The sequence below is a fragment of the Emydura macquarii genome, unplaced genomic scaffold (genome assembly GCF_026122565.2).
Source record: "Emydura macquarii macquarii isolate MOO-44397 ecotype Brisbane River unplaced genomic scaffold, CSIRO-AGI_Emac_v2 contig_431, whole genome shotgun sequence".
Lineage (NCBI taxonomy): Eukaryota > Metazoa > Chordata > Testudines > Chelidae > Emydura > Emydura macquarii.
The window spans coordinates 7,526,594-7,552,500 of NW_027130568.1; the positions used below are offsets into that span (position 1 = coordinate 7,526,594).

The 25,907-nt window shown below is 37.1% G+C and overlaps 1 protein-coding gene across 1 annotated transcript in view; it reads left to right on the forward strand.

Moving 5' to 3' along the window:
- Positions 1-25,907, forward strand: part of ZNF407 (zinc finger protein 407) — a 416,443-nt gene that overhangs the window by 136,555 nt on the left and 253,981 nt on the right. Inside the window, 1 exon segment of the mRNA XM_067537513.1 lies at positions 17,190-17,264. Within this exon segment, the coding sequence (XP_067393614.1) occupies positions 17,190-17,264 (75 nt within the window).

Consider the following 25,907-nt stretch of genomic DNA (forward strand, 5'->3'; position numbering starts at 1 on the left):
GTAAAAGGAAATGCTTTTTATGGACTTTGTAATTAACTTGTGGAACTCACTGCCATAAGCTTAATAGGATTCAAAACAGTATTAGACATTCATCCTACTAGTAATTTCTGCAGTTACATTAGAAAAGATAGAAGTTTATAAGGGATATAAATCCTCAGGTTCAAGACATAAGCCAACCATTCACTACCTGGAAACAATTTCTCCATGATTGTGTGTTACAAAGGTTTCTTCGGAGGCATTTGGTATTGAGAGAGAATACCAGACTAAATACTGTATTAATGTGATCTGCTATGGCAATTTCTATTTCCCTAACTCCATAATTCCATTTTTATTTCCTGTTTTAAGGCTGGTCTCTTTCCTTTCTTTTCTTCCTGTCTTCCTTCTCCTTTCCTCCTCCCAGTGCAACCAGATCATTCTCTTTCCCCAACCTTGCATTTTGTTGAATCTTTCGGTAATCCCCTTACAGGTTCATGACCACCTCCAACAGGCTCCCTGCCTTGGATAAAAACACATATAAGCATGGGGGTATGGAGAGTGAGGATTTTCTAAGGTCTAGCACCCTCTCTGCTGGTCTCTGGTGGTTTGTTGCATTCTGATATCCTATCATGCTCTCAGGATGTTCTCCAGAACATGTGCCTTTGCCCCACCTCACCTCCTTCACCTCAGAGAAATTCTGGAATTGACTACAGTTGAAGACAGCAGGAATCACAAGAGAAATTAATAGTGCTGACGGGCATCAAGGTGTATGTTTCTTTTGGTTGTTAGGAAGAGGCAGTGCCTACCCACTTTACATGTGTTGAGGCTTCCACCATTGAGTGATTGGTGAGAGGAAGAAAAAAGACAACTAAATTCAGAAGAGGAGAACTTGACACTGAGAGAAAACAATACTATTTCTTGAGCAGTCTGTGGTGAGGGGGTGTGTGGGCCGAAGAGAGGGAGATGAGTCTTATTTCATTTGCGTCTCATGTTTTTTCTCCTTACCTGCAGGTTTTTTGGCCTCCATCCTTTAGTTAAAGTGCAGCAGAATACTCAAGACTATCCCAGTGCATTGTCAATGACTCAGCCTCCTTTCTTCACCATCCTATCCTGCTGATACCTGTACTTTTGGACCTGCCCTAAGTAGCACTCTCTCTACATCAATTGTATTTCTTCCCTACTCACTAAAACTATCTTACCTCTGCTTCTGATAGCACAGCTAGTGGATGTTTTAAATGTCACCTTTACATCCAGAATACTTTGTGTGTCCTCTTTGGCATAACTGACTGGAGCAGTGAAGAGTAGCCCCATTTAGCAGCCCCATTTAGCAGAGCTGCCATGTTTGTAATGGGATGTGATTTACAACACTGTCTGCAAGTAAGAATTGGGCCTTCAGTCGATAATTAAATGGGATGACACCATCCTCACTTCTCAATAAAATTGCTCAAGCTGTTCATTCAACAAAGTCTAGGGGTTAGGAGATGCTTATGGAAAAGTACAACAGGCTTTTTCCTCTGGCATTTTGGGTTTAAGATGCTAGTGAAAATGTAAAGAGTCTCAGTTGAGACTCTGTTTAAGAGAATAATAAAATTTCCACACATTTGTCACAATCTTTGCTCAAGCAAGAGCAAGACTGAGCGTACAATGGAAGTACTAGTTACCAATTTTGAGGTTCTCTGGGTGAGCTGTTCATTCAACAAAGTCTAGGGGTTAGGAGATGCTTATGGAAAAGTACAAGGCTTTTTTCCTCTGGCATTTGGGTTTAAGATCTAGTGAAAATGGAGTCTCAGTTGAGATAAAAATAATAAAATTTCCACACATTTGTCACAATCTTTGCTATTGGGAGGCTTGTACAGAGCCGTCTTACACAACACTTGATTGAAGACAGTGATGTTGGTCCTTTACTTTCATGAGCCTTAAGTTTTCTTGAAATTAATACCATCTGTAAATTCTAGTAAGGCTGTTTGAACACATTGCTTGAAACATAATATGTATTTTTAGCATAGGTGGTAAATTCCCTATAAGTTGTCAGTATTTTTAAGATATGTGAAGTTCTCTAATTGGTATTCATTCAGGTAATTCCAAAGGCAGTAACTCCTGCAAACTGAAAGGTTGTGAAAGGAATTTTACACTAGTTTTATCTTTACCTGGAATATCTTGTTAACTCTCATACTATATTTTGTGTATACTTTTTTTATTTGTTTCTTAGAAAAAGATTCTTATTTGGACTTCTGCTACTCCTGCTTGTAAGCAAACCAGAATAGGATATAACACTGAAATTCTGCAGAAATGCTAGTGAGCAGGGAATAGTAGAGTCATGGATATCGCAAAGTGACTTTGTTTCTTGCTGCAACCCCTATCTATTAGTACTTCCTAGGGGTACTTGCAATGTTAGGGCTCTGTGTGAGGGGATGGCTTCTGCAACATTAGGTAGGCAGAAGGGGTCATATTATGAGCTTGAAATGGACGTAAGCTATTTCAGATCAAGTTACACAAAATCATTCCTTGTGAACACAAATATCTTGGCATTATGAGCAGACACGTGTCCATTTCATGTCAGGGAAGAATGTGCAAGTTCAAAGAGACAGAAAAGCACGATAAGGAGACCTGGCATGAACAACCGAATTGCACTGATGCATGAACACCAACACACAGACACACAAATATACTTATGCAAAAAGAAAATAGCTCTTTGGCAGATCTGATTCACACTTAAGTGGCTAATTGCTCAAACCGACACTGACCTTGGCAGCTCTACAAAGATAACATGCTTTTTAAAGGATGAATTATTCTTGAACAATTTCTTCAATATATTAGGCATGGACATCTTTTTCTGTAACCGCAGGCATATAAGTCCAGTTCTTTTTTTATTCGGCACACATTTCTAGCGGGTACAAACAGAAATCTACTTTCCATGTATGTTAAAAGTGCCTCTCTGTTTTCCTGATATGAAGAACAACAGGTAGGGTAAGTATTGATGTAGGTCTGAATAGTTTCACACCTATTTCTGTTTTTGTAGGATTGCCTTTGGAAGCTCCTGTGCTGTAGATCAGCTCATGGTGTACAGAGACTTTCTGCCATGATTGTTCGATTCCTTGGGAATTTAAATGGAAAATTTAGGATGTTCCCCTTTTCTTATTATGTTAAGAGTAGAAGAGGGTAGGTTAAGGAATCAGCTTTTAAGAAGTTATAGTTCAGGAGACGGAATGTCTGAGGGGATTAGTAACTGAATACAGATCCTGTCACTTCTAGGCTGCCTGTTCAAACCCAGCTCAACTTGATATTGACCAAAAGTTATTACCATCTGTAAAAAGTTTGTTGCCCTTAGTCCAATAGGTCTCAGTAGTAAAAAGTCACCACCACAACTAGCATTGTTGTTTGCAGTCACAACAGGGAATATTTAGGATTGAAAAGGTATGGAGAGTGAACTTTACTTTAAAAAAAAAAAAAAAAAAAAAAAAAAAAAACCACACTCAGGGGAATATAATGGAATACTGGAAATTATAGACCAGTGAGCCTAAGTTAAATACCAGGTAAATTGATTGAAATTATAATTTAAAATAGAACTATATAAAACACGTAGATGATCATGATGTAATAGGCAAAACCAGCATGACGTCTGCAATGGAAAAAAAAGTCTTTGAAGTTTGACTGTGTAACCAAATTAATGAATTTAGAAGAGTCAGTGAACATAACTTGTTTGGACAGATAGCCTTTGACAAAGTCCCTTACAAGATACTGGTAAAGAAACTAAGTAGTCTTGGGTTAAGAGGTAAAGTTCTTCTGTGGGTTAGAAACTGGGAAAGGGAGAGAGAAATTTTTTTTAATATAGCAAAACGTTAACCGTGGGGTGTCACAAAACCTGTATTAGGCCCGTTGTTTTCAATATCCATGATCAAAGATTTGCCAGTCCTGGACAACTGGTAAAAAACCCGTTTGATCTCAGTGGGATTAGGATCCTCCCTTTAATGGTAGTTTATGGATACAAAACACAATTAATATTAACAGACCAAATAGGTGGCCAAAAAAAGAGGCAGTCAGAATAATAAGAAAGAAACAAAAATTGTCTGAAGGTCACCTTACATGCAAATGGTTGCATCTAAACGTAATTAAGATAAGCATATACACAGGGTAATCTTAGTGTTCAAGTTAATAGGGCTTCTAATCTTGCTGCATTTTTATCCTCATTTTAAAAAGTCACCTGGGTTTATTTAAAAAAAAAAAATCGGATATGAAACTTCAAAGTAACTAGCTCATCTAGTTGTCCTTCACTTGTTTGTAAAATAAAGAAAAAAAAATGCATTTTGAAGCCCTATCCTGCAACTTGCCATGTGCCCTCGATTTCCATTGAAGGGAGCTCAGTAACCTTCAGAAGGTACTCTGCATCTCTCAGGTATGAGGCCTTTGCTGAGATTGTTTTTCTATCTCTTAAACTATTTTAGACTGTATTTAATTAATGCTTGTAAAGAAGGGCTTGTGTAAGAAAATTTCCAGAAATTTGTTCTATAATCAAAGCAAATCCTTTACAGTAAAATTATTATTTTGGTGCATACTATGTTCTGTACAGCTGTAAAATAATGTCCATGCTCAGAAGTATTTTTAAGTTTCCAACTGTCTTGCACCTTAAATTAGGGTCTAATCCTGCAAGGTGCTGGGTGTCCCCAACTCTGTTTGTCTTCCACGGGTGTTGAGGGCAGTCCGTACCACCTTATAGGTGCTCAGCCCTTGCTGGATCACGGTTCTAAATACCACTATTTTGAACACTGAAATTATGGGAAATTTCAAAATGGAGTTCAAGAAAAATCACACTGTTTCTGCTTTGGAGGGGAGAAATGGGTATAATAAGTAGCACACTGTCTGTACAAAAGTTGCATTTTTAGGTGGAATTTCTAAATGAAACTGAATCAGGTTTAATGGCTTAGAACATTGCATGAATTTGTCAAAACTGATCAGCTGGATTGCTACACAATGAACACTGAAAATGTTCAGTTTTTAAGGCTCATAACAGCCGACAGGCACTCAAAACTCAAAATGTTACTTGATGATTTCAGAATGTTAATGAAATTATTATTAATAGCACATATATTAATCTTAATGATATATGTAAATATGGGCAAATGTAAAGCTGTGTTGACACCAAAAAGATTATTTTGTTGGTGGAAGGAAACCTTGGGTTAAACTCTACTAATCAAGTATAAAATACTGTTTGTTATAAATACCTCAGAATAAGAAATTTCCTGATAGAGATAAAAAAATGGTTATTTATGAATATGTAACTCAAGATTTGTTGTATTGTTTGTTAGGCTAATAGAATGAATTTAATTGTTTTAAAATAGCAGGAAAGAGACCGTCACTAACTTTCATATGTATGTTTGAGTAAAAAGAAGTAAATAACCATGGCTATCATGGTTTTAATACATTCCTGTTTAATAAGTATGCTTTTTTGAGCATTTTTAATTTATTTCCATTGTGGATTCATTTGGATAATAACTGCATTTAACTAGTTTGTGATTTCTTTTATGCCGTTTAGGTTAATAAAACAAACAACCCCCACTCCTATAAAATAAAAGTTGTAACTATTTTACTCTTTCATATGTTTGTTAATCAGGCTAAAACATTGCTTTCATGTTGTTGGTGGTATTTTTTTTTTTTTTTGTGTTAGCAGGGTATTTTCTCGTAAGGCAGTGGATTTGTATATAGAGAGTGTAGAAATTTCTTATTCCATAGTTGCAGTCGTAAACAGTACATTAGATTTTTATCGTAACATTTACCATTAAAAAGGCTTCATTTTGCCGGTGTGATATGATCTTTACATTGCAGTGAGAGAGAAAGAAAGAGAACATTATTATATATGAGAATTTCATGGCATGTTACCTGTTGAGGGCCCTGTAGAGTCAAAAGTATAGTACAGTGACTTCTTGACAAAGTGACAGACAGTAGCAGCCTTAGTGTCACTGTGTATTATCACCGCCTACTAGCTGGAAGCACTCCCTGAAGCCGGTCTAGGTTGCATAGTCCTAGATGAGGTCTTCATGGGTGCTGACCATAAAAAGTTCATCAAAGTAATGAGGCGAGGAGAGAGCTTGGCGCTCATGGGCAGAGCTCAGCACCAAGGAGTGTGAACCGGCTCCAGCTGTGACAATAAAACAGCAGGTGGCTGCTGTCATTAGGGGTGGCAGATGAGGCAGGGGACTAACATTCAGCCCACAAAACTCTCATTTGTTAGCCATCGCCACTGTACCATGCAAAATAGCTTCCATCTCAGTCAATTTTACTTTGCAAAATATTATACACTCGCCATCAGAAAATTAGAGCCTTGGGTTTACAGGTTCCTTTGATCCTATTATCACAGAACTGTGCACTGTCAGGTTAACTGAAGAACTGGGCTTTTTTTTTTCTTCTTCTTTTTCATTTCATGAAGAGCAGTTTGAAGGTTTTTACAAAAATTTTATAATGTGGCATTTTCACCCAGCCATTTGTTTTTCTGCTTAATATTTTGGATGCTTCTCTTAACTGTTTATAAAATCAATTCTCCTTCCCCATGTATTCTATATATGCTATTTGCTGCATATGGAATCAGTGCTATAAAAATCACATGGTTACCAAACTACTTTCTACCTCTGATTCCATAATAGGAGCAGTGTATAAAAATCTAGACATTTTATCCCATTAGTCGTGGTTCTTGATGTCTTTGCTAATCTCAGGAATGAAACTGATTGTGAAAATTCAGATTTTTAATTTAATTTAATTTTACGTTCCCTACATTGAAACAGAAAATTATTGTGGATTATTGTTATAATTCTTGCAGGGAATGACAAAGTATTTAGAAAATGAGGCATATTTAGATTGACAACTATCTGGAACTGTGAGTTCAGATTCTCACAGGGACAACTTGGTCCTTCATCTTTCATTGATTTCAGTGGATACATGATTTCCATACAATTTACTATATGTGAGTCTTTCACATGCAATCGTAAAATGGAGGCCTTTTTTGCTCACCACAGTAATGGCCAAATTATCCAAAAAGAGGTATATACAAATTTGAGCAAACAATAACATGTTTATATTTGCATGATGCATTATCTTGATTCTGAGTGCCTATCAGGTATTGTGAATGCAAATGAATAGTAAGACATGTAAATGAACGATTTATATGTGCAAATATCTCAATAGTAAGTGAATTTTCACTAGGTATGTGTTCAAACAACTACACAATTGGTCAGCCTTTAAAAAAGAAATTAACCCTTAACATCACATGGGACTTTTCAGGACAGTTTGGATTTACTTCTTGGAGTCTTTGACCAAAATTTCCATTTCACCCATTATGGTGCTGTGTGATAGTGTGTTGGTGCTCTGCACCCCTGAACTAAAGCATTTCAGTGGTGCTCTGTTGTGTTGTTTGTAAAACACTTTTGTATACCTTAACATGCAACACGGTACACAAAATATAAATTATTATAATTATTTGATCAGAATCTTGGAATTACCTAGAAATGTCAGCATTACAGTCCAAGAGGAGAAAATACTTCTTTTAAAAGGACAATTTCTATATAACTTAGCTCAGAGAAAGCTGCGGGACTGGAAACTGCATTAGAGTGGTAAAGAGAAATTATAAGAGGCAGAAGAAGAGGCAGTAGCAGTGACTGCACCTGTTGTTATCAGCTAAGATATCAGAACAAGGTAGAGATGTAGGCCATCTTCACCAGTGCCCCACCCCCCATTTCTACATTTTAAAATTTAATTGCTTTGCTTTAACTTGCTACAGGCCAAACCATACTCTTTAAAGTGTATGTAAAGACATAAAATGGGCACACTTAACAGCCCTGTGTCTGAATGGGAATGGCACCATTGATTGGGAAAGATCAGTCCACTGCTCAAGTACCTGATTAGCCCAGGTCTGCCTGCTGGCTAAAGAGCTAGACTGAATCGGTTTGCCTTGCCCTGAATTCTAAAATCTACCGAACTCAGACGGTGGTGGACTGCAGGGAGGAATGACTAATAGAGCCATGTGTCCTTTGCCAGTTCTGCCATGTCAACTGTACCCAAGAATTCAATCTTGAGAATAGGCACTGATGGTATTCAGTTCAATTCCAACTGCCAGGACTGGAGGATAGATGGTATCTGAGATAGTCATGTCACTGGCCAGTTATGCCTTAACATCAAAACTGTGAAGTTTATCAAGAAATGGATTGAAAGACTGCAGGATAGGGAGTCTGAGTGTTATGCACCCATGTTGACCTGCTCACTTGAAAGGGTGGGTAGTTACTTTCTTCAGTAATTCATCTTCACTTCTCCTAGTCCTTGTGGTGTTCCAGAGTACCCCCATATAGAATACATTAGAATATTCTAGCCTAGAGATAAAAAAGCATGACTAACTTTGTCTTAGTTTGCAAGAAATAGATGAGCTGAAAATAATAATGAGAGATACCTTGGATCAGCAGTGTCCCCTGAGGATATGGGAGCAGGATTGGAACCTATAAACTGCAAAGATTACAAACTGCTTTGTCAAAGGGCTGATAATGGGAATAGTTATACTTCCTTATAATTTTTTGTCAGGTATCTTCACTTACATGTATCTGCCCGGAGCTTAAGCCAGCTATTTTTTTTTTTTTTTTTTTACAAACAATCCTTTCACCCAGGCACTGGGAGAGCATGGAGACTATAGTACTGGGGTTTGATGATACATAGTTGTGTATGTGATTGCCTGTTAAAGATGGCTTTGGAGGCGGTGATTCTGATGAAGGGCAAAATGTGATGCAATATCAAACCCAATCGAAAAGCACTTGGTGAAGTGGCATAGACACAAGCCTCTGTACCTGATTTTTCTCCTTCATCATTTTTTTTACAGTTTGTGAAGAGAATGAAATTCTGGGAGTCTCATGATCCCATGCCCAGTGCCCTGGGCTAGAGTTCTGTATTATCAGAAAAGAATGTTTTTCATGTGGTTGAAAGGAGAGCAAGTGCCCCAATGTAAAACTGCCATATTAAAAGCCCCTCTGTTTAGTATTGAATTCTGGTTTGTGGAAAGAGTCCTCATTTCTGACAACAGAGACTGAGACTCAGAGTATTACTAGTGAGACAAGTGAGAAGACAATATTAATCATACATTTTGGGTGAAATCCTGGCCCTGGCCCCAGAATTTCTCTACTGACTTCAATGGGGATAGGGATGTAGAGGATGGGAGTGAATGAAAATAAACCTCTAATAAAGGTGCCTAGTAAAGTTTTGGGTCACAATGCCTAGGCTGATTACTTTTGTTGCCAACTACCTTTGCTCCTTAGTTGTATGGGGTTGGAAATATTAGAGGGTGTGGGAGGGGGGTTAGTGTGTTGGGAGACAGGGAATTTGCTGGACTATGAAATCTGTAGGCCAACTTTTTCTTCGGATTGCAAACACCTGAAAATCTTGGTTTATTTTGAGAGCGTTAAGAAACCTTTATTTAGCATCACAACCAAACAATCATGTTGTTAGGTATTGTCAGGTTTTTGTATGTTGATGATAATCTGTTCTTGATAAAAGGCACTCTGTGAACACAAAGCCTAAGGTTGCATTTCACAACTTATGAAAACAGTTTCCGTGTGGCGGTAGACTGGGATAGCACTGATACAAAAAGCATTGTTTTTTTAGTACTTTGTGCAGCTGTTAGATTATCAAACACCTGTTAGAGGTGACAGTATACAGATGTTTGACAGCCAGTGAAAAATAATAGAACATGTGATTCTTTTTGATTAGAAGTAATTTGGTAAGGTGTGTTTGGAAATGTAATTACATAGCTGTGCTGCCTACCGTTATCACTTAACATTCGTTAACTCCACTGAATATTGAAACAAACATATCTTGTAATGATACTAATCTTGTCACATGTTTGCAAAGTGGATTCTTGACAGAGTGAACACCTTTTGACTTCAAAATTTTTGCCACTCTTCAGCTCTTTTTAACATATTCACTATGCAAGCCAAGTAAGTGGGGAGATGTTTGCTTTTTTAACTAAAATAAGCACTTGAGTAATGTACTGTAAATAGGCTCCTACTTATTAAAATTGAGCTTACCACTATAGCCAAAATTTTAATCTGGATTCTGTTCATAATAGAATCATGGATGTTTACTTTGGTCTTTAGATGTTCAGCATATCAAGTCACCTTCTGCAGAGATTTTCAATTTTAAGAACAAAAATAAGATAAAATAATGTAACACATTTTTATTTTGTAATGAAAGAAATGCCCACTGAGTTCAACATTTTCTTCAAGTCGATGGTTGTTTTTAGTAATGATGCATGAACACCTTCATTTTTATTGCCAAACATAGGTGTTTGGGGAAAATTAAAAGGCACATGTTCCCTAAAATTGATTGCATTATGTTTGGTTTTTGTCTGACCTGTTTCACAGGTCATTAATTTTTAGTTTGCCTGTTCATTAGATAATATTTTCCTGTGAATAATATTAGAGTCCTCTTAATTCCGGTGATGTACTAAGGAAATAAAAAAAAACCCTTGAAACTCTGTATCATTCATGTGAGAAGCCATAGCTATACTAAAGAAAATTCCATTTTTTAAAGGAAATTTTGTTGTAAATCTCATTAAGCTGGCTAATGTTTGCCTTGGTTTCAACAATAGTTTGTACTTTCTTGGGTCTTGAAATAACAGGCATGACCTTCTGATGGTGCTTATGATAACATGAAATGTATAATGCTTCGGGCCCTACTCTGTCGTTTTTATGGATGTGCATTCCAAAGTTTATTGTGGGTGTTTTTTACATGTCCAAAAGTATGTTTTATATGCACGATGCTCTGCTTTGTCATTGATCAAAATGTGCATCCACATAACAGTCTCCAGTGGTATTTTATTGTACAACTTATTCTCAATACTGAGGGCCACATCATCAAATTTTCAAAAGTGTCTCAGGGGCTTAGGTGCTAAGTCCCAATTTCAAAATGGACCTAGGATCTTAGGAGAACACTCAAGCAGCTTTCTACTTCATTTTAGGAGATGCAGTATATGCTTTCTCAGTACTGGTCTCTGTGTACCAGGACAAATAGAGCCCTGTCTCAGTTAGCTAGCTCCCTTTATCTTGTGTCCAACTATAGAAGCTCCTGCTTATTCCATCTAGCTCTCTTCTTTCATAGTGATTATCGCTATCCAGATATGGATTCTCTGTATCTCACATACTGATGGCCACTATTTCACACCCAGCAGATAAAAAATGAGGATTTTTCACATCCTCAGAAAACGCCTACAGCTCACTTTGTTAGATATTTGCTTACATCATTGTTATAAAGCTTTGGGCGATGATAGTGCTTCCACTTCATCTGCATAGTAAGAGGTAAATTCAGGTGCACAAGCAATCAAAGGGGGGAAACGTTGTGAGCACTTGCCAATGTCTTCCTACATTGTCACACTCTGAGTCATATGGATTGTAATCTTCAAGTTTTTCTGACCACTTTAGAAAGACAGGCATTGCTGAGCATGGCAGTGAGTAAGAATGCCCTGAATGGTTTCCCCATTCAGCAGCTGGTGATGGGAAGGAGCTCTCTCCAGCCCAGCTAATGCACAACAATTGAGATATGTTTGTTTTCCACTCTCCTTTTCTCTGCCTAAGACGGTTAATGCCAGAAGAGGTGGAAGGAGACAGTCCTGCCCATCACCACCACTTTATGGCCGTGCAACTAATAATTCTTTTACATCTTGAGCAATACAGATTGATGAAAGACAACAATGGAAACATGTTGAAAGACAGTTCTTTTTCTTTTGAATGATAGATACAGGAATATGCAGGAACAACAGAGCTGATTGATTGATAGTGTGCAACTCATCCATAATGATCTGTCTGATACAGACAGTAAATTATTCTGTAGATTGATGTAGGTCATTGAACAGCACATTGACAATCCTGTTGTCCATAATTATGTTCAAAAGGAGTCAGGATATATATGCCACAAGAGATGTACAGAGAAGTGTTCCTCCGATGTTGCCATATTCTGAGAATTTTCCTTTTCCCTCTCCTCCCCACATGCACGCAGCTTCATTCAAGGAACCTTCACAAAGAAAATAGTAAAAATGGGAGGGGAGATTTCTAGAAGATAAGGTTGTAGTTTGCTCAGCTGTTTGTTATGTATCCCTTTAAAATATGTTTCCTAAAATGCTGCTTTTCGGACTTAATTCAATCATCGAAAGTCTCCACTGAAGGGACAGCTCTATGGTATCGCTGTAAGGTCTGAACTCCCATTCACAAGACTGAGATCAACTTTCTTGTCTCTGGTCCAGTGTCAGGTCCAAGGGTGGGAGTGCTGCCAGGAGATGAGGAGGGAGTGGGAGGGAGAAATGTTAGTGCTTGTTAATTAGTAGCATGCTCTCTGGCTAAATAAGGCAAGCATTGATAGTTTCCAGAGGTATCTCATTGAGTCACCAATGGCTGGATCCATACTGTTTTTTTTTTTTTTTAATGGGGCATTGAGGGGACAGTAGGTTTGAAGTAGGTGATAGTGGGGATTTGATTTCTCAAGATATTGGTGTCTCCTGCCTCCTTCCCTCCTTCCCCCCCTCCCCTCCACCCTCAAAAGGCTTGAGAACCTGAGCTTCAGGTCCAACTGAATGTCAAAGCAAAGCCTACACAGCTACTTATAGCATGCTAGCGTGAGCCCTACTGGCATAAGTCTGTGGATCTGGTTTGGGAGGCTCGCTTCCAGATGCAATGTAGAGGTACCCATAAGGGGCAGATTATCTTGTTACAGAGATCCAGCTGTTAGGTGAATCAGCAGAAGAGCTCTGCTTTTCCACCTAAGGATCTAGAACTCAGATCAGTGGATATCTTCCACAACAGACTCAACCCTGCCAGATATTTCACTTTTAAATTGAGTCCTGTGTATACAGTCCTGTAAGAGAGTTATTAGCAATCCAACCTGGACCCTTCCAAACAGCTCTGAATGATGCATTTAAAGAAATCCCCAGGATTTCAGACTTTTGTTGCACGGAAAAAGACTGCTTAGTTGTATAAAACTTTTGACTCCTAATCAGCTTTACAAATTTCAGTATTCTGGTGTCTTAACTGACCTACTGAATAGGCCATCCTGCCATAGAGGCAAGATTTGTGATCTTTGGCAGCACTGCGCTACACAGTTTAGTGAATTAAGCACTCAGAATCAAAGATTCACCAAAATTAGATTTTAACATGCAGTGACTTGTATGTGTAAAACCCGATTTGGGTGCACACAGCAGCTAATTGCATGAACAAATGCCTATTTATGTAAGCACGTTTTGTTGAACATGGTCACATACGTGTTGGAAAACTTGACTGTACGAGCTCCATTTAGTAGTTGTCTCAGCAGCTAGCATGAAACCACTGTGAAAGCCTTAGAACCACTGCTGTCAAGGTCAGGCCCTGCCTCTTTCGCCCAGCATGTGACCATCTAACTGGTATCCACATCTTAGGGAAGGTGTGGAGGAGGCAAGGTGGCAGAGGTCACCTTAACAGGTGTCACAGTTCAGTCTTCTTGTGTAAGAGAACACTATGTAAAATAAAACAAAATAAAAACTACCGTTAACTTCAACAACGTTATTTTTGTAACGATCGTATTAAACATGAAATTAGCTTGCCTAATTGTTGTATAAAAATTCCATCCATTTCTGGTCTTATCAAAACAAAAGCAATATTTCATTAATCATAAAAAAGATAAGTAAAGTGGCAGTGCATTTTCTAACTTTTTTTACAACATATATAATACTTAAGAAATCAAATTACGTCATTGGTATAACTTTTTAAAATTTAACTTATACCTTAAGTAGAATAATAGATCACGACTTCTTTCCTGACACTTTAATACTTTCTATTTATGCATTAATTGTAACTATCTAAGCTTTAATGTATAAATGATCTTTGTCAATCTTTAATTCACTTCACTCCCTCGGTGTCACATAAGTCTTTTATTAAAGAGGGTTTTTTAAAAAAATACATAATATTTGTGTTAACTTGCAACAGAAAGTATTCATGCCTGGTCTGTAGTGCTATTGCTCTAATGGTGCACTGCCTCTGTGAGATCATATGTGAAAGCGTACCACACCAGTTTGCAATGCCATCTGAAATTCATTTCTCCTAATGAACTTGTGCCCATAATAGGGCCAGCCGTAATCTTTTTTTGGGGGGTGGGGAACAGGTTGTGAGACCTTTTACCACCAATTCCACGTGACTAAACAAATGTCACAGAAGGTGTTTTTGTGAGCACTCTGATAAATCCCTTAGTCTCAGGTCTTGTCTACACTACAAAGATAAGTTGATCTATGTTAGGTCGACTTATGTCCACACCAGGAGCACTTCCACTGACCTAAGAGGGGCAGTGTGGGGAGCTGAGAGCCTGGCCTGCTCCCTGCCAGGAACCTTGCTGCCCCACAGGCTCCCAGGCTTCTGGCAGGCTTCCCCACCCCCACCCCACCCCACCCCCCACCCTACCTCCCTGTTATCTGCTGGGAGTGGGGTCTAGTCGCCGGGGCTTCTCACCAGGGTCCAGCTCTCCAGGGGAGCAGGGAACAGCTGGGCTCTAGCTGCCCAGCTTTCTTGTCAATTTCACGGTTCCAGTGGAACCATGAACTTGACAAGAATGACAGCCAATGTAAGGAACACCGTGTCTACATTGACACTGTATCACCCTAACTATGCTGACATAAGACCTACGCCTCTCATTGAGGTGGTTTTATTATGTTGGCACAGCAGGGGAGTTGACATCAGCAGGAGGTCTTGTAATGAAGGTCTTGTAATGAAGAACACTGGTCTAGGGTCTTCCCAAAAAACTATAGCTGTTGTTCTTCTGGACACCAAAGTCATCTTCTCAACTTAGAGGCTGAGTTCTAGGAAATAATAATGTTTTTCCTGAAGTAAGTGCTGTCTGTAATTATTATATTGTGTAATAATTTTTGTTCCATGTATTTAATTTCTTTTGAAAATGACAACATTCTCATTTAAGGCATGATCCTGCAAACTGCTGCACACCACCTGAGGTATGGTACATGCCCTTAACTCCCACTGAGGCACTCAGCTGGTCTCAGGAAGCACTCAGAGCTTTTCAGTATCAGGCCGTTTAGCGTTACATTTGAAGGAGAAACTGAAGGCGGTTCCTGAAACATGTACAGGGGCAGTTTTCATCTTTGTTTCACCATTTTGTTTGTGCTATCACATGCATATATATAAAAGCAGCAAAATGGTTACTCATACCCATAGCATTGTAGATATTTAGTCATTCACACAAGACAAGTTATTATATAGCATTAGAAACAAGGGTTTTTCCTTCTTCCTTGGATATTCACATGCAGCTTTTTCTCTATTTCCATTACAGAAATGGGCAGGGTAGTATATTTTTGTTTTTCATTTTGAAGCCTCAAATGTCGATTCTGATGAAAAAGATTCTAGGAAATATTGCATAGGTGATTGAGATGGTTACATTCAGTATACCATAATGACACTTTGCCATGTAAATAACAAGCTGTGCTCCCCCCAACTTTGATTATTGTGTAGCTCTCACACATTAGTATCTTAGTTTTTATTTTTCTTATAAACAATAAAGAGAGAAGATAGAGGATTCTGATAAAAAAACAAGAGTATTATTAATTTAAAATGTGTTAGGTATACTTGACTCTGCTTTCTGCCCAAAAACAACAGAATTTTATGTGATTACAATTATTTTCCTTATGTATAGTAATTCTGACGATATTTGCATAGTAATAATCATGATAGTGTGATGTAGATTATTCAAGTTTCTAAAGATTAGGGTGTCTGTACTTATTAATCCCACATGGAAAAAAAAAAAGAGTCCCTGGTATTTTAATGTCTTCTTATAAAAATAATGAAGTCACTATCATTTTAAAAAGACAGAATTATATTCTTACACCCTGAAGGCTTCACAAAAACGAGATTCTCTGTAATAATGTGAAAGTGCCCAAAGTAGATCAGACATGGAGAAGATACATTAACATATTTGTAAAGGAAAAGTACTCTTTCTTGGTTTTTGTGGCTCATATATGCCACAATGCTACAGTGTTTTACAGACCTTGCATTGTCCATTAGTGCAAACATGTCCAGATGAATTCAGCGTTTAATGTTAAAAATCTTATAACATGCCATTTTGATTTGTAGCCCTTCATATCATAGAATGCTAATTAAAATCATATTTTTGCATATGTCATGCCTTTCATGTACATATGCAAATAGATTCTATTGCCTTTCAGCTATTAGTAATTAACTTTATGAAGGACAGCTGTAATACATAATTAACAAAAATGTTTGCAAGCCTTTTTTCAGACTGAAAGTTACAGCAGTAATATTTTTGCTTATCAAGAGAACCATTTTAGTTTGAAGCTTCAGTCTGATATCTAAATTGTTTGCAGCACTTACATGATATCCTTGAATTGATGTTCTGGTGTTATCACTGGAAGAATGGTACTCAACAGGCTTCTATCTTTTTCATTACGTATGTCACCAGAATTAAATTAAATGAACTGCTTTGTGTTTGGAATAAGGCATAATGTCAGGTAATGCATTTGTTGTTGTTGTTGATGTCTTGGTGCCACTTGAGCAAAATTCCTGTGCACAATGTAATCACAAACATTATCTGCCTTGCCCCCTTCCCCCACAGCCACAAAGAGAAATCCTTGCACTACAAATGCTATTATTTTTTTCTTGTGTGTCTCCTTACTTAATTAATATGTTGAAGGTTGACCATACACAAGTAATGATTAAAGAGTTTGATCTTGCTGTTCTTATTCATGCAACATTCTCACTGAAGTCAATGGGACTACTCACATAAATAAGGATACAGGGTGGGGCCTTTTAAGGTTATATAAATGGAAGGTTAGAGAATATTATATAGGTAAAAAAAATTCTTTTGCAGTATATTACATAAAGTATTTTTAAACTGCAAAGGGAATCAGGAACAAAATTATTACGTATGTTGACCAGGGATTTGTTTTTATGATTATTTTATTGTACATCTATCCAAGAAAACCACAGATTTGATGTGGCTTTGTACATTTCTATCATTACAGTATAAAATTTCAAATTTAAATGTAGGTTATGATATCTTGATCTAACAGTTAACTGATTAGATTTCATCTTCAGTAAAATATGATGAAGTATGTGTTTAAAAAGGAAAAAAGAATCCCACCAATTTTTACAAATGTTTTGGTAAAAGCTGATTTAAATTAATCTTTTTTTTTTTTTTTTTTTTTTAATTAGGGTGGCCTTTGTGATGAAGAAACACTTAAATACTCATTTACTGGGCAAGCATGGAGTTGGTACACCAAAAGAAAGGTAAAGTACAATATTTTGCTAATTTACACAAATATTTGTGTACTGCAAAAATCTTTTAAGATGTATTAACTACTCTGATTTGGATTCTATACTATATACATACATTTATTTTATTTAATGTATAGTCATGATCCTGCATTCCTAACTCACCCAAAACTCCCACTGGAGTTGGGTGGATGAGGCTTGGGCTCGCTGATCCTTATTCAGTAAAGCACATAAGTGGTGCTTAATTTTCAACATTTGCTTAAGTCTTACTGACTTCAGTGGGAATTGAGACATACGTAAATGCTTTGCTGACTGGGAATTCTCTGGGTCTTATTGAATGCTCCCTGAAATCAATGGAAAGATTCCCACAGACTCCAGTGAGGGCTAGCTCTAGTTCTAGATATATTAGAGATTGGCTCAGGCAGTCGTAGTTTTGTTTGGGCAAAACTTCAGTAGTTGTGTCTTGCCTTCCCAAAGACAAAACCAAAATCACACACACACCATTTTTGTTTCTGGGTTTGGTGCTTACAGATTTATTAAATATTGTACATTTTCAAACCAAAAATAGGCTCCCTTAAGTTTTGTGGCCTCACTGGAGTCAAAACCACAGAGATGAGTGTGGATCTGAAGCCACAAATCCCCCAACCTTCTAAAAAATGTTGAGGGTAGCGGCAGAATAATTTGGTGTTAGGTTTTGTTCCATTTCTAATATTCTATACCTTTGTTCATTTACTTAAGTTTTTTGTAAGTTTTTACAAGTTTTGTTTATAAAAAATGTATATTCCTCCTTTAAAATGTAATACGTAAAATAAAAATATCTTATCACTGAAACAATACTATATTTACTAGGACATCAAATACCAGATTTTGCTCCTCATTTGCCTCATAGTTAATCCCACTTTATAGAGTTAATGATTTTTTTAGTCAAGTTGAAACTTTTTAGCGGTTTCTCAGCTGCCAAAAGAAAATATTTACTGAAGTCATCCCGTTAAATAATTTTTAGTATTCACCAGTATGGATGTTCCATGCATATAGTATTCATCACTGTAAAAGTGCAATGGGATCACAGACTCCAGGAATTATACGTAAAATATTTTGTCATGGCAAGAAATGGAAAAGTTGTGGCTTTGGCATAGTAAAAAATATAAAACTCATATTTTAGGATTTAAAAAAAATCATGGAAAATAATATTTTAATTATTCAATTTTTTATGATGAATTATGAGGAATGCCAAATATTTATTTTACAAAATTTGTTACAACTATGTAATAGCATTTAGCTAATATTTAAAAACCATTCATAAAGAACATACTCCATTATGCTGGACATATATAGACCTAAATTTTGGAAAAATCGTGGGAAAATGTTGCTTCATGATGAAGTGCCTAGAATGACAAAGACCAGGAGATTTTATGTTTTCAGGATGCCCTAAATATGTTTTTTGTTACAGAATTCATAGTTGTGACATACTTTAATTATAGAACTATCAAAGTCTTAATTATTGTCCTTGTAGCTGCCATTTTGATTTTATTCTACTGAGGAGAGTCCCCATATCTGTATTTTTAAACTCTAAAATCTTCTTTTTCCTATGAGAATATTAAAATTATTTTTGTAAGTATTGCATGATTGTGAGCCATGCTAGTTCTTCAAATGTTACCTATGCATTCTGTTCATGATCAAAGAAGCATTTTAAACCAAAAGCCATTCAAACCTTCAGATACAGCTAGAGGATTTCCTCTTCAGAAGAGTGAAAGTAAATGGTGGCTTCAGTACGGTAGTAAAAATTCCCTGGTACAATGCAAAATTCTTTCCTTTCGGCCTTATTCAGCTCCTATTAAAGAGTCTAGAAATGGAAGTAGATCAGGCCTTTTCCCCCATGAATTCACCATCCATTTCTTTTCAAATGATATAGAATTTAATATAGAATATTAAACTAACAGATCATTGTCTGGCATGCACATATGTTGTATATATCACGGATGGTGTGTATTTTTTAAGACTTTAGCCCCTTTGGTGTTTAACCCTGTCATGAAGTTTTCGCTACATTTGTTCAAGCAGAATTTTAGTTAAAGCACTATTATACCATGATTATTCAGATTTCCTATTTTACCTGAACTATAGAATAAGGCATGGAAGAGAAAATAATTACATTTACATTAAATCAGATATAACCTGGTATAAACTGTTAAATGAAAAGTGTTAGCTTATATTTGGTATCTTTTTTGGTGGCACAGTGGAATTCCAAAAAATATTTTGCTCTTGTGGCTTATTTTGTCACCAGAAGCACTCTATACAAATATATCCTTCTACACAGGAGTACTTACTGTCTAATCATCAGAAATACTGCATTGAAATAACTTACGTTACCCTTGTGAATATGTGTACAATAAAGTATCCACACAACAGATCTCCAAATACACTATCTGACCCTGAGAGGCACATTTGTAGTGTTCACCATCTCAAACGAATTCTTTAAACAATGGATGCTTTAATCTAAAACAGTGGGGGGGCGTTTCTGGAGCCTTCCTACATACTCCTGTTTCCCCCCATCTTTTCCCACATTCCTCAAAGGCTTTTTGAACCATCAGCCAGTGTAGGGTTGCAAGAGAGTGACATGATGTGTTCCCACCTGTCACAGGCTTTAGCGAGCTGCTTTCACAGCACTCCAAGCCCTTGCTGCCCTGGGAGCAAAGAACCAAGCTCAGGACACTAACCTCAATGTCCCATCTGGTAGCATACTGTGTTGCAACTATACCCACCCCCCGGCCAGCATAAGCTAGTGATTTTTTGAGTGATTTATTTTCTCTTCTTTTAAAATCCCTTATTTTGTCTTTGAATATTTCTTATCCACTATACTTTTTTATCTGGCACTTTCTCTTACTGTACTGCAACATTGAGTAGTAGTGGCAGGACTGCAACAGCAATATAATTTCCCAGTAGCAGTCCCTTGCTGGTGATGGCTAAGATTTAAGCAGTGTGATCTAGTACAATAAATGCCCAAACGCCACTCTTTTTCTTTCCACATTTCCTCTCCCTTTATAGAGGAGTGTGATGTCTTTTAATGGCTTTAAAAACCAAAGAAACTCTTCATCAGCATGTTGAACCATCACTTTGGGTATAACTGTTCTCTAAATTAAGTTACGTAGTTTTCTTACCTATTTAAAACATTAATGCCTTGACTAGAATTTTGCAAGCTTGCTATATTTTAATTTCTCTAGGACAATATAATCAGTTTATTCTTTATGTTTTGAATTAGATTTTGCCCTCTGATACATTGCATATTATAGCAAATACTAATAGAAGTTAGCTAAATAGGCTGTGACAATTAAATTAATAATGCATTTTGTTTGCAAGTGTTTAGTCTTCATGGTTTGACTGATATATGCAAAGATGGTAATTTATTAAAAGTAAATTCATGTAATTGTACTACAGAGTTTGATGGACCAAAAAAAGTTGTCAGCATGACTATCATCAAAAACAGAAAACTGAAATAAGTTCAAAAGGGTACATTGAAAAAAATGCTAAAATATTGTAAACACTAAGAAGTTGGTGTTCTTTTCACAAACTTCTTAACAAAGTATTTTTGCTGACAAGCACTGTGACAGTTCTGAGAAAAGGAAAACCTTCTGTGATCTATGCGGTAATTCTGGACTTCAGCAGCTTATTCTCCACTACTTTACATCCTCCATACGTAGTATTCTTCAGTATGATACACAAAATGAAGGTATCTTGGAGGCTGTGCTCAGCATGTGCTCATGCAAATCAGGAAAATAAGTATAATGCATAATGAGTAAGATTGTTCTTAAAACATTTTTATGTAGATCTTATTTGAAAGGGAAAACATTTTTTAAAAGAAATGATCACAGAATTAAATGAAGTTAAAATCAAATAAGTTTATAACAAAGAGAATTATAGTGAAATGCTTATGCACTTCAACAAAAAGTACCACCTAGACCATTATCAGAGAATAACTAAATCAAAAGGAGAACGTTTTTGTACAAAAATTCCTCTAAGGTATTTTTTTCATTTTATTGGAACTGTGATACTGATTTATTGTCAACTTGAATGTGCCTCAAAACTGGTATTTTATCTACCAAGTTCAAGGCCAGTACATATTTGGTAGTTCAGTGTCAGTAATCTTCTGGGGCCTATAACTATATCTTATTGGCAGGATAAATCTTTAGTTACACCTTTATTATATGTATTAGACAATGTAGTCTGGAGGTGAAGGAAAAGACCAGCAATGATGGTGCTGAGTTCTAATTTCTGTTAAGCCAATGGCATGCCAGTAGTGACATTATTGTGCTGCAAAATTGGGCCAAGGCAGAACTTCACTGAAAAATATACCTCTGAGCTTGCACACACGCACGCGCACACACACGCATGCGCACACATACACACACACTAAAAAAAATAAAAGCATTAGGACATTGATCATCATCACAGACTTTTTGATTATGAAGCATGGCTCAGGTGTTAGAAATGCTTAATCTGAAGAGGTACGTTTAAATGTCCTCCAAATTTTTTTACAGAATATGGGGTAATTGCTGTAGAGGATATATTTTATATATCTTGTAGAACATGGTAACTATGATTTCATTGTTCACTAGAACTCTGTCTATTTAATCTATCTAGTACATTTTTGTATAGTAGTGTACTGGTGAAAGAACATAATTAGTTGTGGTTATCATATAACTACCTACTCTTCAAGGTGAAGTTTAAAAAATTAGTTGTTTAAGAAGTAACTTGACACACATGAGTAATCCCATTGAGTTCAGTGGGATTGTTAATATGCATAAAGTTCCTCTGTGCAAGTGTTTTGCCGAATTGTGGCCAATGTTTTCAAGAATATTTTATGGAATCGTAAATAAGATGTATATTTCATAAGGATGTTCTTAGGTTCTAAATACTCTGATATGTTTTAAATTACTAGTATCAGTGTTATAATGGGAATGTTTCTGATAGGGGTGGGTCCAGCACTTATCATTAAAAATCAACATTTATCCAAAGTTCTCTGGGAACTCTGAGATCTCTGGGAAAACTCTGTTATTTCATTTTTGAAGTGTTGGGAAATACTGCAATATCACTCTGAGATAATTGGAGGTAAATTTTTACTTGAAATTTGTACACAACTGGTTGATATGTTGCCCTTTGCTGGCAGTATGCCCATAGCCTCTGAGGTAGAGATGCCATTACATTTGAGCTATTACAATCTCTATCACTGGTGGACTTAGATAGAGATCTCAATAGGGTGTTAATAAAAGACAAAGAAAGCTGCCAGTCTCTACAAGAAATGTGTCCCTCAGGAAATTAAAAATTGTATGCCATGGCATACTTGAGCTACGTCTATGGGTTTCAAATCATTTTAAGACAATCTGAAAGACTGTATCATGATTTCAACTTGAGAGAGCCTTTTAATAAACATCCTATAAATAAATTTACATTACTATCTACTTGCAGTCTAAGTATCTCTGAGTTTTATTAAATAATGATGAAATATATACTTCAAAACTCTTTTATAAAAACCATAGCTTATCCTAGGTTAATAACAGGAGTATTTTAGGACTACTTTTCAGCACGCTGTATGAGTCTATGCATTTTGGAAAATGAGCTACCGTTACACATTTGCAGTAGGTGACATCCTAAAATATGCAAGAAAATACGCTATTTCTTAGAGGGCATGATTAAGCCCTAAGAGAGAAACTTCCACTTTGGTGAATGGGGTATTGGTAAAACAAAATAAAAATACAAAGGGAGTCATCTAACTAAAATCCCATGTACGCTTAGAAAAATTTCCATTTCATAATATAATTTGGTTGACTTGATCTGCGTGTTTCTATTTTGGATGTAACAGCAGAGATGAGTGAAGTGCTTCATTCAAAACCTTTTCTAATTCACTGAAAGAAACTGAAACCTCCACCCATTCCCTAAACCACTCCTCCTTCTTTGGATGGAGACTCATGAGATCTGGCATTAACTCTCTTTGATGCTGTTACACAGCACTCTGTGGCTTCTTGGTTACATGGTAATTTAAGATTTGTCCATTGGTCCATTCAGTCCAACATGCTTCCTTCTCAGAGGCTCATGTTAGACCTGAGGCCTTGGAAGATGTTAAAACTCATATTTGGATATAGTCAAATATACAGTTCTGTACATTGCGGGAAAAATCCATTCCTTCTTGTTGCAGATGCTCATATTCCACCATTAAGCATAAGATTTTGATTATCCTTATTGTAGCTTACATGACAACCATTATTAATAATGGTCACAGAATTATGCAGTCATTTTTAGAAAATCAGCAATAGTATCTCATTCAGTGTTGTTCCGAAGCAGCAAATTCCACAGATTTACTCTATTCTGTGGAAAGATTACCCACCATAGGTGTGGTTCATATATATAACCAGGAAGCATTTTGGTAGCATCAGTTTCCGACAGGGAAGCTGCTGGATCCTGCCATCAAGCCTTTTAGCACCTTCTGCTGCTCCTTGGCCAGACATTATATTAGAGCCGGGTGACATTTTCCAAATTTTAAATTTTAATTAAAAAAGGCATTTTTCGTGACAATTTTTGGGTTTTTCAACTAGCTCTACTTTTAATAGTTTTCCTGGGGTGGAATGAAGACTGTTCTTAACTGAACATGTCCTGCCATTGGTGTGAGGAAGATGGTCATGGAGCCTTCCCTGAAGAGTTGTCCTCTCCAGAAAAAAGTATTCTAGTTTCGCCATGAAGATTCCTGCTTAGTAGTAGTAGATTTATGAAGATTCCTGCTTAGTAGTAGTAGATTTATGATGACAGCGAGGGAGAAAACTGAACTTGTGAACAGTCATTAAAAATTCACAGATTGCTGGAAGGTTCATGAAAGCATGCAAAATGTTGGATCCTCATCTGAACAAAATATATTGAAGATGGCCAATAAGCCTTAAGGATAATTATCTAAATAGTTAAAATTAGGCTTTAAAGGCAATACTCTTTTAAGCTTGAATGGAGTTTACCTCTTGGTTGGTGCTATATTCATAGTTTCCAAGGCCAGAATATATTGTTTCAGTCTGTCTTGCTGTAAAGAAAACAGGAGTGCAGTGCATTTCTTTATGGTTTGAAAGCTAACTTCACAAACAGATTGATTAAAATCAAAATTTTATCTGAAAGAAAAGATCATTTAGATTTTATAGAACTAAAAAAAGTCTGTAAAACAAGCAGATTTCTTTTGCTCCCGATTACTACTTGTTCTTTCCATTAAAAAATGGAAACTTACTAGTTTGAAAAAAAATAAATCTGAATTTAGTCTATTTTAGTTAGAGTCATAGAATCATAATGTTGGAAGGGACCTCAGGAGATCATCTAGTCCAACCCCCTGCTCAAAGCAGGACTAACCTCAGCTAAATAATCCCAGCAAGAGTTTTGTCAAGCCGCAGCTTAAAAACTCTTAACGATGGAGATTCCACCACCTCTCTAGGTAACCTATTCCACTGCTTCACCACCCTCCTAGTGAAAAACTTTTTCTTAATGTCCAACCTAGATCTCCCCCACTGCAATTTGAAACCGTTGCTCCTTGTTCTGTCATTTGCCACCACTGAGAACAGCCTAGCTCCATCCTTCCTGGAACCCCCTTTCAGGTAGTTAAAGGCTGCTATCAAATCTCCCCTCATTCTTCTCTTCTGCAGACTAAACAAGCCTAATTCCCTCAGCCTCACCTCATAAGTCTTGTGCTCCAGCCCCTAATCATTTTTGTTGCCCTCCTCTGGACTCTCTCCAACTTGTCCACATCCTTTTTGTAGTGGGGGGCCCAAAACTGGACACAATACTCCAAATGTGGCCTAACCAATGCCGAATAGAGTGGAATAATCACTTCCTGCGATCAGATTGTCAGATTGCAATTAGATGTGATGTTTTGGAAAATCTGGTATCTGGCTGCCATTCTTCCTTTTGGGAAGAACAAAGCTACTTTCATCATGCAACATCACTGAGATGCATATTGGCCCTAACGAGCATTTTATCTGATTTTAAGTATCTTAACTGTTTTTAAGCAGGCTTAAAAAACTAGCTCAATGTATTTATAAATTACAAGTACTCTGTAGAGTTTAGATTATTAGCTTGATTAAGTACTGTATTTTAACAGCTTGTGATGATGGTGTTATGAACCAGGTTGTAGGCGGTCTGTAGAGCAAGAGTCAGGTCTATTGGTTGGTGCAGGAGTCCAGGTTGTGGAACGAAGCTGACGGTCAGCACTAGTCAACTGCCAATTATCAGAGTCAGGGGTCAAGCCATAGTCAGAGATCTGAGGTCAGATATCAAATGTCAGAGCCACGGGTAAAGCCAGAGTCAGAAGTCAGGATCGGAGTCAGGATTAGTATCTGATAGTGGAAGCGAAGTAAGGGGAGGAACTGGAGGAGAGGTAAGGATCAAGCTTGGAGGAGGAACATGGTGAGAACAGGAACAAAGGCAGGAGCGAGGAGCAGAGCAGGAACCAGAAACAGGGTTGGTGCAGGGTCCAGTGCAACCACAAAAAGAAATTGCCTTGTTGCTTGCACAGCTTCCTGTGCCTCCTTCTGGTTTAAATAGTGTGGTTGAACCGTTCAGCGGAGCCTGAGCGATCCTCCGGTCAGGGCTCCGATGGGTGGGGTGTTGACTGAGGCTGTGGTCTCACTAACTTCTTGGCCC